General features: G+C 36.6%; 1 protein-coding gene across 1 annotated transcript in view; it reads right to left on the bottom strand.

The window, feature by feature from the left end:
• The window catches only part of mapk8ip2 (mitogen-activated protein kinase 8 interacting protein 2), a 229,654-nt gene that overhangs the window by 8,947 nt on the left and 205,934 nt on the right, over nt 1-14,773 (bottom strand). Inside the window, exons 8-12 of the mRNA XM_051931561.1 lie at nt 10,249-10,421; nt 5,371-5,480; nt 2,863-2,982; nt 2,521-2,591; nt 368-466 (exon numbers count right to left, since the gene is read on the bottom strand). Of these exons, the coding sequence (XP_051787521.1) occupies nt 368-466; nt 2,521-2,591; nt 2,863-2,982; nt 5,371-5,480; nt 10,249-10,421 (573 nt within the window). The remainder of the gene's footprint in view (nt 1-367; nt 467-2,520; nt 2,592-2,862; nt 2,983-5,370; nt 5,481-10,248; nt 10,422-14,773) is intronic.

Raw genomic sequence — 14,773 nt, 5'->3', positions numbered from 1 at the left:
GACCGACGTTGCCTACCCCTGCTCTAACCTACACATCACATAATTCTCCCCAATTTATGAAATCTATCTAAATGCTTAAAGCTTCATGTGCATACTGTTTAATGATAATTCAAAATAAAAATTGTATTTTTTTTTGTAATTGTAACAGCTGTGTTAGTATGCATCTGCAATGGAAAAGAAGTTAAAGGTTATTTACACAATTAAATGAAAATAAGGTAACAGACACAGTTATATCCGGTCAAATGTATGACTGAAAAGGAAACAACAGGTTGCTTATATAGGAGTAGAAGGAGGGAACAAAATAGGAGAACGATGTAATATAGCTCTTATAAACTCCTCCCCAAAGCTACATTGAAAACATACGTACCCCACACACTCTGCTACACGTCTCATCGTTTCCTGTGATACAAATACGTGACAAGCAAATCGGTTTAGTACTGGGTGTTTGGTGATAAATCCAAAATAGCTGAAAGAAAAGTAATAAAATATAATTAAAATCAAGTTATAAATGAAATACAAATAACTTTAGAATAAAACATGTAATTGTAAGTTTATTACAGTGTTTTATCTTTAACCGTGTCCTGCTATACAGTGTGGCTTCCCTTCTAGGCAGGGTTCCTGTGTTGTACCTGTATCTGTTGCTTTCAGGTTAGCTTGTGGCGTATCATGACAATGAATCCAGGGAAAAGGTAATGAAAACCGCTAATAAATTAACAATTCTTTACAAAGTGTTAACAATAGTTAATGGTTGTGCATTACAGTCCATGGTTTTATAGCAGCCGACCACAAAGAAAACCTGTGATTAGGAATAAAATATTTTTACACTGTCATAACTAAGCAATTTTTGATGTAGTTCCTGCCCCAACTTAGAGTGCATAGTTTTGTTTTGAATAGGAATATTTGTTAATTATGGCACCAAACAGTGGCAGTTTGTTCCATGCCGGGTACACATGTATATATATTGTTTTGCTGTATTCATGAACCTGAGCTTGAAAACAAATGATGGACTTTGAATATCTGTGATGTGATAAAGCTGTCCTCCACTATATGTAGCAAAGCAGATAAAACTTGTGCTTCTATACACACAGATATTTCTTTTCCACTAGATGGCACTGTTGGATGCAGTTTCAAACAGTGAAACCATGCATTTATTTGGGTCACCTATTGAAGTCACCAACAGGAGCACTTTTTATAAACATTATTTATAATAAGTTTAGAACTGCTTCAAAACACAGATTATCCTGAACTACAAGTCTATGCAGCATGTGTTTATTTCTAGCAGCTGGTCTACCAAAGTCAGTTTTGCCATGGTTTACCTTGAATGCACACCTACTGCATGCACTTTTTACAGTCATTTTTATTGATATATCTATCTGTCAATTGTTTAATTCAATCCTGTTTCTTACCCTCTTACCTAATTATGTACTATGAAAAAAATGTTTTTTGTTTGAACTTTGAAGTTTGGGTAGTCATAGGCACTTTTGTCTATTTTATAAGAACATATTTCAAGAACAGAAATACCAAAGAAGAACCTTTTCACTCTTTGGTTGCAGCAAGCAAGAGCCTCTAACTGCTGAAGCCAGCTCTGGATGGGATATTAATCCATCATGTGGTGTGATCAAACAGAGCCACACCCCCATTTGAAACAAAGCATTTTACACTGGCTAATCAATTTACAGTAAACTACTGTACTACACAATAGCTGGCCTCAGATTGGTGCTAAGATTATTTGCTGTTTCACAAGCTAGTAATAATTTACATAAATAAGTTATGCTTCTAATTGACTGATTTCATAGTAAAAGAAAAAAACAAGCAATGAAAGATGTGATGATCCTTAATTATTATTCAGGTAAGAATGATGGATTTGTATACAAAATACTGAAAAGTAAACAAAAATGCCCTCATAGATTAAGTTGAAAATAAAATAATTTAAAACACACAGTATATATAAGTGCTAAATGTGCTGACAGAATTGACAACAGTCAGCACTGGGTACACCTCAAGGTGGTATGTAATCTATTGTGTATATATGATGTATTGTACATCTGTAGCTTCATCAGATCAGAGATGATGGTTAGATCAATCACAGTGCTCAGTAATGATGATGCAGAAGCATCTCCTAATATTCATTCATTCATTATTTCATTGTGTCAAATGTGAAAGTAATCAGTGCAGTGTAGTTGAGACGCATCAGTACATTAGGCACAATTAAGGATCAAGTCCTGGATGGACTTGTGCTCACATGCACATATCCTTACTCTCTCATTGGGGAACATTCTAAGACACCAATTAATATGCACATATTTGGCATGTAGTACAAACTACCTGAGAAAAACCTACATACATTTAGGGAGAATGTGTACTTGCCATACAGACACTGAACAGACTGAGTTATCTCCTAATATTTAACAGGAAAGTAATACGTACATACAAGTACCGAAATAGCAAATGTGAAATGGCATTGTCAAACCAGAAGCCCCCAAGGACACTTGTCTACTGATACATTCACTGGAAACCTACCAGCTGTTTTTAGGATGACAGCCACAGTAGGAGATGTTCTTCATCTGGAAAAAATGGCTGCACCTGTCAAACTAATCATTGAGATGTGAATCAGATGGCATTCATTTAAACCAGTTTACAGTTTAATACAAACAACAATATATCTGTTGGCAAAATATGGAGAAATCAGTTAATAATATCAATATGCACCACTTTCGTGTTATGGCTCGGCTTAAATTTCTTTGCAATGACTAAGACTAATGGTTGTGGCTGGGCACCTGACTTCATTATAATAAAATGCATTTTTTCCTCATACAGCGCCTGACATAGGATATGGATCACTTTATTCTGTACAGATCTTACCTCATCATCCATTCCATAGTCACTTAAGCTCATGATTAACTTGATTCCTTGGAGGCTAATTTCTAAGTCACATGTGGTTGGAGGTCTTAGGTGTACTGTCTGCTTTCTGGTGGTGGCAATCTGTGGAAAAATTCAAAACAGAGAACATTACATCATGCATTTGTTTAAACATAAGTTTTATACAGTGTGGGTTCAACACTGAATTACCAAAAGAATAATGTACACTGCTGGACAAGATTCAAGATTTAGTCTCATTATTCACAGATTGTTTTATGAATGAATTCTGTTATCTACTATATAATAAAACACCTAGGGTGAGTGTGTCCAGTCCCACAGAGCAATCTAATTGGTCAGTTTGGCTTTGGTGACATGATCGAAAGAGGAAGTGTAAGTGTGAGACTCACAGGCTGAGAGAATTGCCTTCAAAGATGGCAAGCAGAAAAGTGGACAGGAGGAGAGAAAGTCACCTCTAAATTAAAGAGTTTGAGAAGCCGGCTTTACAGGAACATGCTACTGAGGGGCAGCACCGGTGAACAGACATTAGTAAAAGCGTAACAGGCAAACTGAGAGAGTCGCCTTCAAAGATAGAAAGTATAAAGCCGAACAGGAGGGGAGAACTTTGAAAATAATGAGAGCCTGAGAGGCTGGCTTTATGGCAACGCACTCAAGGGAAGAAGTGCCGGTGAAGAGATGTTCAAACACATGCGAATACAGAGGAAGCACACTGAAAGTACACGTAGGACAACAGATAGCAGATATTTTTTTTAAATATTATCTGTCTTTGACAGGTGCCATGGCTAGTGTTTTATACTTTATTTTTAATTTTTTTAATGAAGCATTTTGCAAATGGGCATGCTGTCCTCATCATTACCTGCTGATTTAAGATATACAGAATTGGTTGGTTTGATAGGAGTTGCCTATATTTTAATCTGTACATGTCATCATTGATGCCAAAGATTCAGTAGCACTCTATAACCATATTCCATAGCTAGGAATATCACCACCATAAGAACACCACAGACTATGAAAACTTAAGCGTTCACATATACTGTATGTATTTGTGATCAATTTTATACATTTCTTCCTGTTTTATTTTAAAAATACACATTTATAAACATTCTCTACTTATAAAAAATACTCTGATCATCTATAGAGTGAACAGTATTGTATAATAATGAACCCAAACTAACTAAAAAGAACTAATTGCCCCAGGGATTATGTAAATATCATTTTCCATCCATCCATTATCCAACCTGCTATATCCTAACTACAGGGTCATGGGGGTCTGCTGGAGCCAATCCCAGCCAACACAGGGCGCAAGGCAGGAAACAAACCCCGGGCAGAGCACCAGCCCACCGCAGGTAAATATCATATTTCTTTATATAAATGTTGAGATTGTCTTTTTTTCTACTGAACCATCTTGAGCAACAAGAACATGGTGTTCTTTCAGATCTTGTTGTATTTTAACAACATGTACAATCCAATTAAGTCAAAGTCAAGTAAACATCAATCTCAAAGCATTTTGCTCTAGCTTGGCAGAGGATGCAGATGTTTAAGCAATGTTCCTCCTATTTTATTTGAAGTATCTTTGCAGGCAGCATTTAAAGTACAATTGTCATTCGTTGTGATGTCCTTTTTCATTTTTGGTACAGTAAAACAGTCATTGTGACCCCACTGTAGAGTATATACACTCACCAGCTACTTTATTAGGTGCTTTATTTATTTTGTTTTATTACAGTTTCATTTTCTATTGACAGACATTGTTATACTTAATATTTTGGGACATTTAAAGTGATTTGATCATTAAAAGCCTGTTCCCATTTTTCACAATTTCACAATTGTATGTCAAGTAAGATTGTTAAATATCGAAAGAAAACCTTGTACAATGCACACTCTGACACCTACGCCAAAAGAGCTGAAAATTTAAAAAAGTAATATTTTAGTTATAACAGCAGCTAACCTGGCAAAAGAAAATGTAAGACTGAGAACAGTTCAACAGTACAATGGAACAATTTCAATGGTAGTACTCCAGTCTTAAGTTCTTACTAAATTTGTAGCTTCGCACAAGCAATCTTATCTTATTGAAACATGTCATTCTAGGTTAGCCCAGTAACCAAACCAAAACAGCCTTGAACTGTGATATCTAAGAGAGTTAAATACCCTCTGATGCAGGAAATACTACGCTCTTTATGTTTTTGGATGTAAGTACACCTTTTGATAATACTGACCTTAGCATTCTGTTATACCGGCTTGTGAATTTAGTGAGACTGTTACGCATTGTTCTGAGTGGGTTTATTTATTACTTAATGTAGCAAGTTATTTTTAATAACTGTAGACTTGTAATGATAGTACTTTTGCATTGCTGTCTGCAGTTTGATATGGTATCACTTACGTTCAGTGCTGGAAACAATTATTTTTTGGTTAATTATATATAACTAAAGCACAAAACCTGATTAAAAATGAAAGCAGTACAGTGAAAACTGAAAGAAGAAACAAAGCTGTAGTTACTTTCTGCATGGCAGCACAAAGAATTCCATTGCCTTGGTGATAAGGAACTTCCACAGAGCCCAGAAACTGAACTTCAAACTTCTCTACCCAACCAGTGTTTCGCTTTATTCCTGGAAGACCAAAGAACATAACATTAGATTTCAACTACCGGTAATTAATCTTCATATGTTAAACATACGAAGAATGCTTACTGCACTGTCAACCATCTGCATTGTTCAATCCAAACCTTTATCCAAAAGTAAATCAAACCCTTTGCTTAACTGAATTTCAGATTATCTGCTCTAAGACTAGCTAGAGATTGAAAAATGTCTCTCAGTGATTGTTTTGTATCTCTTAGATAACTGGATGGTGCTATCGTCATTCATTTAGTTAAATTTTAGGAAAACATACTCAGTATGAGCCTTCTTTGCTTCTTTAACTCATTCTGTCTAAATTGTTATAGAAAAAAAAGTTAATAGTATGCAAGAAGATATAAGAGCACCTTCAAAATATGTTTTGCACCTGTTCCTGTTAATTATAAAGTGATTTTTAAAAAATGGGGGTAGTTCTAGAAAAAATAGAATACTCCTCTCCATTAACATAAGTCAGTGTAAATTCTGTTGAGCTGATTGCTCCCTGCCAAATATTAATACCCATGTTTGCTGAGAAGATTAGAAATAAGCCACACTACTGGGTATTTCTGGATCCTTAGACAGTAATTGTTGCAGTTAAATGAATTAGGCTCAGATCTGCTAGGCTGAAAACAAACAGACTGCACACACATCCATGACATTATTGAAATTTAGCTCTTTTGAGTGATGTGGTAGCAGTCCTTAAATGTTGTTCTCAGAGTCTGCTTTTGACTGCAGGTTTTTTTTCCACTAATTCATGCTTTTAATTGAACCCCTATCTTAATCAACATGATGTAATTTCACAATTTCTGCCTTTATTTTACAAGAAATGCTCAAGTAAGACTGTGCTCAATTTTTAAAGGAATATAAAAGCTTAACATTTAGAAGTATAAGGAGGAACAAATTTACAATGTTTTTTATCTGTTCTAACAAATTTTCATTATATATGCCAGCCTATTATTAAAGAGTACACAATGAAAATGACATTGACACAAATGCTGTTGTCAGGCATCCATTGTAGTTTTCATCTCTATTTGCTGTACCACTGCCAATACACGAGCACCAAAAGGGTGGGAAAAAATTAAAAAATGAAAAGAGTGTCCTCCCTGGGACCAACTGCTTGACACTCATTTGAAGGGAACATTATCACCTCAACCTCAATGCCCTCAGCTATGAGCCAATTGGGTGCCTGCTGGAGATCACTGTCTAATGGGGCCAACATCATCTGCAAACATCAGAGATGTAACTTTTAGCTTTCCAAATAGGATATCTCCCAGCCTCTCCTGCAAAAGTCATAAAAAGGAGAGAAACAAAATGCAGAGTCCAGTGTCTCCATTGAATACACTTGAATTAATAGTAAATAAAGGAACCAGTGGCTGATAATCCGCATATTCTTGTAGCCCCATCCATAATGCATCACAGAATACACAGTTGCAAGCTTTTTCCATGTCCACAAAGCACAAGGAAGGAGGGCGGCCAAATGTCCAATACTGCTTATAAGTTTGCAAGACAGGGTAGATGTATTAATGAAACTGAACCATGAATCAACATAGCAGCAGTAGATTTGTAGATTTTGTACAAGGCCATGGTGGTGAAGTGGGAGCCACCTGGATGAAGCTTTTGATGAACTATGGTCAGAAGTTCTGAGTAGCAACCGCAGCAATGACATTGCAAGTAATAGTTGATAAAATCAGTTTCCTGTGGAGGACTACTACGCTTACTCAGTGTGATAGCGTGAGCAGCTCAGAAATTGTGGACAACCTGAGAGTAAACCCATTGCTTCTCAAGAATGCGAGGAGCCAGTTGAATTAGTCTTGATGTGTAGTTAGGATGCTCTGTGGACTGCTCCCACTAGAGATGTAACAAGCAAGGCCCAGGAGCAGATGTTGCTGTTGGATTGGATTGCATTTGTTGATCAACCTAGGAGCATCTGGGAAATATGCAAAGGGAACGGGAAAAATCCAATAAAAATAGGGTTGTCTTATTTCTTCAGCTTGGCATGTTGGAATGGTGATCCCCACCATGATTAACACTGATGAAGAGAAGAAAAGAGTGTCCTAAGAACTAGAAGCAATTTATTTTATGAACCCGTTTAAAGCAAACTTATTTGGATCGTACAGGCATGAAAGCATCAGGCATTAGGGTAAAGCCAACCTTGGATAGAAAGGATTACAGGGCATGTTCACTAACATTCCTCTATTAGGAAAATGTCAATTTGAAGTCACCAATTGACCTAGTACATGTTTTTAAGAAGCAGCATGAAAACTGGTGTGTCATGAAAAAAATGCAAAAGACATAGGCAGAATATGCATACAAGTTCTTCACAGGTAGTGAGTGGGCCACATTTCTAAACCAGTCTATTGGGAACTAATGACATAGCCTTCATGTTGCCTCTGTAATAAAAACTCAGAGAAAAATATAGATCAATCTAACTTTCTGACTGAAGTATATCACACACTGGTAGGGTCTTTCTGAAGGAAAGCAGAAAAACCATCCACTGGAAACATCCCAAAAAATCTTTGCTTACTGACGCATGTAAAGTGAGATTGTCGGCTATGCAGAATGGTGTAATTTGCATATATATGTGGAGTACTGAATGCTTTCAATAAGATGCCAAAGACATACAAATGCCACTGCCAGCAAAAATATGTTAGTGTTCAGTTCAGGAGTTTGGATTGACCTGAAGCCTAAAAGTCTGTGAAAGACACTGACATTTAATAGAGGCGGTATGAATAGCAACACACATTTTTTCATTAATGTATGATCTGTTCTGAAATGTTTTCAGTTACAGTTCAGCTAGCTCAAAGTCAATGATTTCCTGTCTGATATTGAATCATTTTCAGAACTCTTGCTACTGAATTGCTAAACTCTAAAATCCAGCCACTGTTTTCCTTGTATAAACCTTTATGGACAAGAGAAGTCGTCTGACTTGTAAGAAGCAATTGTTCAGCTCCTGAGAAATGCTTACTTAACCTGGCACCAACACTATGGTCTATCACTGAGGGTCTGTCAGCATTTCACTTGTGTTTTAGATAAGCTGCTCTTATGTGACTTTTCTATAGCCGTCTGAATTGATGCTCACTTTAATGTTCTATTTGTTAAACGTTACCCATCAACCTACTCCCAAAGTATGGACTTTTGGTTCACCATCTTTCTGTATGGACATCTGTAAACTCTTCTTAATGTCTTATTTTTTCCCTGTGATTCATTAGGTATTTGAAATATTGTATATTGCTCGGCACCATTCACCTTTTTGTATTGCAATTTACTCTTGTTTGCTTCATAAAGTGATGTGTGATCTGTGACAGGTTCCATATAAAAGAGACTGACTGATCGATTTATTAATCATTCTTGTGTGGATCAAGTCATAAACAGACATGTGAAAACATAAATTTAACAGTTAATCATTTTGGTTTTCAGGTCAAGCCAAGTGTGCTATTCCATTTCATCGGCATGTTTATATCATTATTTTAAATTTTAAAAAAAATCTATTTAGTTTATATTTCTATCAAAACTGACTTCCAAATTAAAACAATTGTATATACTACGATTGTATGTACACTTCTGCAAGAGCAGGATAAGTGACTATATGAGTATCGCACAAGAAAGCCAGTTGAGAAGGTTTATATTTCATATTCAACCTTCCTAGACCATGCCACTTGTCTTACATAACTGTCTATTAAAACTACAATCATAAAGTTATGTCACAGATATATTTATCATAGCAGGCTAAAAGTAACATACATAAATAATTAGGGTACTATTACTATTTATGATTACAAATAATGCCACAAATGCCTGTTTATTTAATTTTATTATTTACTCTAATAATGTCACATTAGTTGGGCAGAACAACTGTAATTACGTATCAAATCTTTAATAATATTTAATTTGCAATATTATTTTCTTGAACAGAAAATGTAGAGTTTGGCTACATAATAAAACTCTATTAAAGAATTATTAGATGTACTAAAGGTGATTTTTTAATTGTCACAATAAACATAAGCATTAAAACTAGCAGAATCATTTAATGACAGAGAACTGGTGCTGTTAGTGGCACTGTCCCAAGCCAGTATTGTACTTCATACACCATTCCCTCTGTGTAAAGTAAACACTTTGAATGTTTAGGAAGAAAAATATTAAGAAACACAATACTTTACTTAAACTTGGAAACACATTTTCCACACCTGGAAAATAAACTTTGTGTTTTCTCATAAGAATTGATGTAGCATATGCTGGTTTATAAAATCAGAATCTCTTCGGCGTTTTCAGGATGTACACTTAGCATTCATTTGGTGGATCATCATTAACATTCTTCTGCACTGATATACAGTTAATGACAGCTACCACCCAGTTCTGTTGGCATTGCTAATAAAACCACATAAATGTGAAAATAATTTAATCAATCCTTGAATTATCATTTTTTATTCATCCATTTTCTAACTAGTTCCATGTGAGTCACGGTAAAAAGGAGCTGATCTCTATCACAGTAATAGGCTGCTAGTCCATCACAGGGTAGATGTCTGCACACACACATACACATACCCCTAGTGGGATAGAGGTTAAACTAACAAATCTGTCTTTAGTTATGTTGGAAATAAACAGCAGTAAGTGGATAGAAAACATGAAGACACATGGGGAATATGCAAACTGCACACAGTACACTCAATGGAATATTAAACCCAGGACTTGGGAGCTGCAATAACCATTTAATTTTCAAGACCTACAAGTCTTCTTTGTTTTGACTGTGTATGTCTGCCTTGCTTACCTATTAAATCTTTGGTTTGGCTCACCACTTCATGGGCATAATATGCTGGAAAGATACCCCTCTCTCCAGTCCTCATGTTGTACCCACGATACCAGTAGTCATCCTCTTCTACTTCCACAAAGAGGGGATCATCAACATCCAATTCCAATTCATCTTCATGTCGTGGAATAAACCTACCAAGTCAAGGAATTCAATGACTAAATAATCACTTGATAATTTTATAAATGCACCTCTAACATCTTTTTTGCCTCTTTGGGTATTTGGAATACCCTGTTGTTGGAATACATTGTTTTATAACTATATAAGGTTCAAGCTATACAAACAGAATAACATTACATTTCTTGTTTAGTCTGCATATCTATGGTATTTCTAGAAACAATACCCCTGTTTCCCGAAAAATTTAAATACTTCTACCAGAGTAACTCCCACCACTGGCATTCATGCAAATAAGGAATTGTTAATTGTACAGTATTGTATTAAAAACATCAGAATCTAATGTACTTTAGGAACTAGAAAGCTTGAGCTATTGTAACATCAATGTTGAGAATCAATAAAGAAAACATTAACTGAATATTTTAATGAGCAAATAGAGCCTGAAAAAAAGACTTATAGACACAGGATTATAAAACTCAAATGGAGATGTAGCCTCTATTCCATTGCTCTTAATGGAAAATCATGAATGAAGGTTAAAAATGAAACAAACCGTTGTTTTATACTTCTGTCCATTTTGTGAGCACACTTTTTCCATTACTAGGTCACAAGAAGCCAAGGTCAATGTAAGCAGCACTGCTTACAACACAAGAATCAATGACCTACCTTGGTCTCAAATTCACCATGACACTGTGGTGCAGCGGGTCCATAGCTCACGTCAAAATGGCCACTTTATAAATAAACAATCGCCACACTCGCGGCTTAGAGAGGGGGCGTGGTATGTGTGGCTGAAGCAGTTCCCGGGTGATGTGTGATGCGGACAGTCCTCACTTAAGTGCACAGGTGAGGAGTCGTCTGCATCCGTAATTTGTTGCCGGGAGCTGCTGATTGCCACACCTGATCCACATCCTCTTAATAAATAGAAGTGTGAGGCAGCTAGGAGGGGAGAGAAAAGTTAAGAGAGAAGGACGGAGGTTAAGGGAGAGGAAGGCTGGAGAAGTGTGGAGCCAGAGCGAGTGAGCGACAGCAGGCTCGCTTGAGCAAAGGCAGGCAGCTGGAAGGAGAGCCCCGGAGGAGTTTGGCCAACTCTCGGAGGGGGCAGATTGAAGCGGTCACTCCAGCTGAGTAATTGGGAGGAGTTGGAGTTACCAGCAGTGGAGACGACTGGCCGTCTAAAGGAGTCGTGGAGGCTTTGTGCGTGTTGAGCCACAGTGTGAATGCCCTGGCTACTGGGGGGAAGGAACCCAAGTCTCAGTCTGGCTGGAGCCCGATGTAGCCAGGGATTGGAGGGCTACCGGACCAGTGTTGAAGGAGCTGCATATGCTGGTAGGGCGACTCTCCTATTGAGGGGCCCGGAAGGGAGAAGCAGGGGAGTTGTCAAGTTAAAGAAGAATGCACCCTGCTTTGTGTTGTTAAAGACACTGTTACCAGCCATTATTTTAACCTCGGTTTTTAAAGGATTTTTTCTATTGTGTTTTTAACCTCCATGATTTCACCTTGTTTTTATTGGATTATTTATTTGAAGATTTGAAAGACACTGCACTTTAATTTGGACACTTTTTTTTTTGTTTGTTGATTTTAAATAAAAGCACTTTTGTACTTTTTGCACCATCCCCTTGCTTTGTTGTGCCTCACTGTCTAGCTCATCGGTGACATTACCGATGGTGTCGGGTTCAACAGCTCCCTGAAGTCAGATAGGAGCATGGAGCGAACCCGCATTATCACAGACACACATGCACCATCAAGTTAGTTCAGTATTGGAAATTATCCTGAAACATACTCATTAGAATGGAGGAGAGACCCTAATGGAAATCAACATGTGCAAAGCTGCAACAGTGAGACCTGCCTGGGAATAAAACCTAAGGTTCTGGAGCTGGGGATCCACATTGCCAACCACTATGCCTCCATGCTCCCACATTGTACTTCTATTTTAAATTGTACCAAATTGTTTCTTCTAGTTCTTCCTACTTAGGGTAAAATCGAAGCCATTATTACATATACAGTACTGTGGTCAAATACTATTTTGCTCACTTTTATAGATAGTGACACCATCATTAGAACATTAGAACAATCTAGACAAGAACAAGCCATTCAGCCCAACAAAGATCGCCAGTCCTATCCACTTAAGTCTTCCAAAAATACATCAAATCTAGTTTTGAATGTCCCTAAACACCTATTGTCTACCATGCTACTTGATAGCTTATTCCAAGTGTCTATGGTTCTCTGTGTAAAGAAAAACTTCCTAATGTTTGTGTGAAATTTACCCTTAACAAGTTTCCAACTGTGTCCCTGAGTCCTTAATGAACTCATTCTAAAATAACAGTCTCGATCCACTGTACTAATTCCCTTCATAATTTTAAACACTGCAATCATGTCACCTCTTAGTCTTCTTTTGCTTAAACTGAAAAGGCTCAGCTTTTAATCTTTCCTCATAATTCATCCCCTACAGCCCTGGAATCAGCCTAGTCGCTCTTCTCTGGACCTTTTCTAGTGCTGTTATGTTCTTTTTGTAGCCTGTGGACCAAAACTGCACACAGTACTCAAGATGAGGCCTCACCAGTGCATTATAAAAGTTGAGCAGAACCTTCTTGGACTTGTACTCCACACATGGTGCTATGTAACCTAACATTCTGTTATCCTTCTTAATGGCTCCTGAACACTGTCTGGCAGCACAATGACTCCTAAATCCTTCTCATAAGGTGTCCTTTCGTTTTTCAGACCTCCCATTGTGCATTCAAACCTAACATTTTACTTCCTATGTGTAATGCTTTATATTTACTGACATTAAACTGCCACAAATCTTCCCAAGCCTGTATGCTGTCCAAGTCCCTCTGTAATGATTTAACAGATTCCAGATTATCTACCAATCCACCTATCTTGGTATCATCTGAAAACTTAACCAGCTTGTTACTTATATTCCATATATCTAAATCTTTTATATATATTAAAAATAGCAGCGGCCCTAGCACTGACCCCTGTGGAACACCACTCTTAACATCAGCCGATTCTGATAAGGATCCTTGCGCCATCACCCTCTGCTTCCTGTGTCTGGGCCAATTCTGCACCCATCTACAAACATCACCCTGAACTCCAACTTCTTTTAATTTGATGCCGAACCCCTCATGTGGGACCTTATCAAATGCTTTCTGAAAGTCAAGATAAATAATATCATATGCTCCACTTCGATCATATCCTTTTGTTACTTCCTCATAGAATTCCTCTGAAAACAAGTTCAACAACCCTCAACAACAAAATAACTAAAATGCTATTATCATGAATAGCTAGGAAATTAGTGAAAAAGTGGATTTGCTACGAGACTTGCTAAGTTGTAAAACAATGTTGAACTCTCTGTAGTGAATTCTAGTTTGCTATTTTAAGATAAATTATCCAAACTTGTGACATATTAAAAATGTCAGAGCAAGTCTCTGAATTTTGAAATTATAACAAAGACAGTATTGGATGGCAGGCAAAATAAACCATGCAAAAGTCACAAAATTATTTTATGGAATAGCACTATCCTTTAAATAACACCTTATACACATCAGTGAAAACAGCTGCATGTTGGGTTTAAATACGGTTGCTGTCATTAGAATTGTAACACTGCTAAAAAATTGTGATTGTGGCTTTTAAAGTTGTATGAATGGGGCTTCAGCAGATTTTTTACAAATTCACTCTGTAGGTACATCCTTAACATCATAAACTAGAGGTTCAGTATGGATGTAGCATAAAATACTGTATTACCCAAAAGCTGCTAAATTTATGCTGAAACAGGAAACTCAAACATTAAGGAAAAGATAACTCATGTACATATGTTCATGTATACACACACATATATATATATATGTTTGTAAACCAAAGTACTGTATATGTACTATAGTGTGTGTTCTGTGATAGATACAAGCATAGAAGTTCTAGTCTGTTATTTTTACCTTTATACAGTATAATTAGTTATTATAAAAGTATTACTTATAATAAGAACTTAAAGAAAATAATTAATGATACTAAAATCCCAGAATTGCTGTTTAGCTACTTCCGATTGTCTGTTTCCAAGCTGAAATGACAACAAACAGTACAGATCTAGTAAAATTATATAAAAATCTTAACATACTTCCCATTGGTGTAATGTGGGGCTGTAAACCACAAAGTCATCATTTCAGTCCCAGATGCATACTTACTGCGTGACCCCCAGCAAATCACTTAACCGGCTATTATGATCAGCATTTTTTTTCTTTAACTTTTGATATGTTCTCCAGAGGTTTATTTTTTGAAAATATATGCTTCTCTTTGAATTTTTATTTTACCCAAGGGATTTGAATCTGATATTTATTTTTCACAATAATACATTCTGAAAAGTTGAACATTTTAAGCCATTTTT

This window comes from Erpetoichthys calabaricus, chromosome 1, assembly GCF_900747795.2.
Source record: "Erpetoichthys calabaricus chromosome 1, fErpCal1.3, whole genome shotgun sequence".
Taxonomy (NCBI): domain Eukaryota; kingdom Metazoa; phylum Chordata; class Cladistia; order Polypteriformes; family Polypteridae; genus Erpetoichthys; species Erpetoichthys calabaricus.
Note: the sequence above shows the minus strand (reverse complement) of the source record. Positions and strands in the feature narration are given on the sequence as shown.